Source organism: Mycetomoellerius zeteki, unplaced genomic scaffold, assembly GCF_001594055.1.
Source record: "Mycetomoellerius zeteki isolate Tzet28-1 unplaced genomic scaffold, Tzet1.0 scaffold156, whole genome shotgun sequence".
In the NCBI taxonomy this organism is placed as follows: domain Eukaryota; kingdom Metazoa; phylum Arthropoda; class Insecta; order Hymenoptera; family Formicidae; genus Mycetomoellerius; species Mycetomoellerius zeteki.
In genome coordinates this window covers 480295-483295 of record NW_017256511.1, presented here as the reverse complement: position 1 = coordinate 483295, position 3001 = coordinate 480295, and the positions used below count along the sequence as shown (strand labels likewise).

Sequence of the window (3001 nt, the reverse complement as noted above, 5' to 3'; positions counted from 1 at the left end):
TCGAAGCAAACTTCATCGGAATCCTTTTTTCTGATTGGTTGCAGCGCGTCGTGCGATGAAAATCGGATGCAGTGTGAATCCAGCATATGTGTTCCCGCTTTATACTAGAGCTGCGTTCCGTTTCACGCATGATGTGCATAATGCATCATTTATTCTTGTTTAATATTCGGTGAATATCAAGGATAAAAGATGCATCATGAGGCCTGTTCTTTTTGGCTGAACTTTTGCACCAGTTCATCTTTCTTTTTCTTCTTTCCTCCTGAAGAGAAAAGGAAGAAAGATGAACCGGTGCAAAAGTTCAGCCAAAAAGAACAGGCTTATGCGCATCGTGCGCACCATGCGTGAAATGGAACGCAACCTAGATTTGTTCGCGTCGCATATTCCAACATGTTCCAATATGCTCCTATGATAGCTCTTACTCACTCCAACGTGCTTGGTAGAATGAGTAGGAGCTATGGTAGGAGCATGTTGGAACATACTGGAGCTTGCGACGCGACAAACCTACCGTGACGATGCAAGTGTGCAGGTGCCATTATACTTCAGTTATCTCTTATCTCCAACCGCTGGTTAGACATTTTGCGCGTTTCTAAGAAAATCCGAGGCAGCCGGAGTTCGGGGAATTCCATTATCTACTTATACATACTTATTATATGTGCTTTGAAAGCTTCGAGAACATTCGAGGATAAACTGTCGTTTGACGAAATTGTAATACGAGACGGTGAAACTTGGTATCGACACAATTGGAACATCGTAGCTGTTACCCAGTGGGGCCAGCAAATGATTGTGATTTTGCCACGCAACATATTTTAGGAGCTTCATCCGATATTGAATTAAGACAAAATGACGAAGAAAGGTACGTGCCAGTTGTTACATGCGATCGTTTCAGAGCAAGTTTCTTCATTTTTCCTACAAATATGTCGATAATTGATTACTTCCATGATAATAATTCAACTCATTATCCGAATTATTTGTTTGTATTTCGAAAAATAAGTCACAATATATAGAATAGAAATAAATAAAAAATAAGTATATAATCAATCTACGTATTATAGTTCTCACAATATGCAATCTAATTGTATTTTCGATTTGCTGACTCGACTCGACTTCTCGTCGAGGGTACGTTCTTTTTAATTGTAAAAAAAAGAGCTAAACTGTGCAAGAAATATAGCTAAAAAGAAGATCATTGATTTGGAGTCAGGATGAGTCAGCAAATTGAAAACGTTACGAGATTGAATTTCTATATTCCAAAGTTATAACAACTTCAAGGTTATTATACAATAAAAATAAACTATACTAAAAGTGTAACATATTCACACTAGCTACGTTCCACTTTGTACTCACAATGTTTTCAGATCATTTTATCCTTGGTTATTAAATATTATACAAAGATAAATGTTACTCGCGAACATTGCAACTTGCAAGTATCAAATAAAACGCACTCACTGTTGCTGTGCACACTTGCGTTTACAGAATGAAATCAAGATGGCATTAGGTTCTTTACAACTGAAGTTTTTGTATAATTTATTTTTACTTTTTTTTTCTTTAACGTTCCTATTTTAATAAACCTATTTTATTGTACAGATAGCATAATATAGCTACAAGGACTTATGTATGTATTTATTAAAAATAATTATTTAATTAAATTAGCTAAAAGCTTCAAGTACATAAATGTTATGTATATATTACAATTTTTTAAAACTTCATTTTTGTATCTATTTAAATACAAAGAGATATATATTTAATAAAGAATAATACAAATTATAGGAAAGAAGAAGAAGCAGGCAGCAGCTGCCTCAAAACAGACTTCTGATAAGAAATCACAAGAACAGTCGCAGCAACAACAAGAGGAACAGGAACAAACTTCGCCAGAAGCATTACCTAGTTCATCAACGCAACAAAAGGCAACCAAAGGTCCGAAATTTCAACAAATTAAGATAGCATAAAGTTTTCTCTAGTTAAACTTTTTATATAATTTTTCTTTACTTTTTTTCCTCTAATATTCATATTTTAATAAATCTATTTCATTGTAAGTGCAGAAAGTATAACATAATGTAACTACAAGGACTTATGTATTTATTTATTTAAAAGTAATTAATTAAATCATGGTGATCGTGTAACTTTTTCTTTAAAGCAGATACGTGAAAAGTAAAAATTTTTTATGTGTGTACATGCATATACACACATACATACAAAAAATTTTCACATTTCTGCCCTAGAGAAAAAATTACATGATCATTACTCTGAACTGTCCTGTATTCTATAACTCGTTATGTAATCATTATGTGCTCATAATGACAGTTGCATAAATATTTTATATAGTAAAAAAGCTATGCAACTATTGTTATAACGAGTCACAGAATACAGGGGCAGGACCGGATACTTTTGACTTGAAATTAAAATATGTCCGAGTATTCATGCCTGTTACCGTTCCTACTTCTTACTTCATTGCTGTTTTATTATAGCGTATGACGCTCGTTATCAGAGACGACACTAGTCTGAAATTGTTAAGTTTTTGACCTGTGTCATTCATTGTGTTTAAAAGTATTCTGTTACTAATATTATAAGATATAAAATATATATAAAATATATTTTTATAGTTAAATGTATTATGAATAATATTATCTTATAATATTAGTAGCAGAATATTTTTAAACATAATAAATGACATAAATCAAAAACTTTTAACAATTTCAGACTAATGTTGCCCCTGAGACCGAATATTACCCACTATGATGAAACAGTAATGAAGTAGGAGTAGAACGGTGATAAGCATGAATACCGACACATTTCTATTTCAAGCCAATAACAAAGAGGATTGAATAGAGTGGAAGGTCCTTATGAGATTGTAATATATTTTCTGTATACTGCTATCAGCGCTCTATCTTTTGAGTCTGATGCTGCATTTATCAATAGTAATAGCGATGAAAAAATTAACGAAGCCGAACGAGATTCGGAATATTAGTTGTAGTGAAGTATTCGTGGCCGTACAGCTTTAGGGCGA

The 3001-nt window shown here is 33.0% G+C and overlaps 1 protein-coding gene across 3 annotated transcripts in view; it reads left to right on the top strand.

The window, feature by feature from the left end:
- Positions 1 to 473: 473 nt before the first annotated feature.
- Positions 474 to 3001, top strand: part of AGO2 (Argonaute 2) — an 11868-nt gene continuing 9340 nt past the window's right edge. For 2 of the 3 annotated variants that reach the window (XM_018445247.1, XM_018445248.1), the window contains exons 1-2: positions 474 to 853; positions 1765 to 1911. In XM_018445247.1, the coding sequence (XP_018300749.1) occupies positions 841 to 853; positions 1765 to 1911 (160 nt within the window). In that variant the 5' untranslated portion in view covers positions 474 to 840. The remainder of the gene's footprint in view (positions 854 to 1764; positions 1912 to 3001) is intronic. The other variant, XM_018445249.1, reaches the window with a different exon arrangement.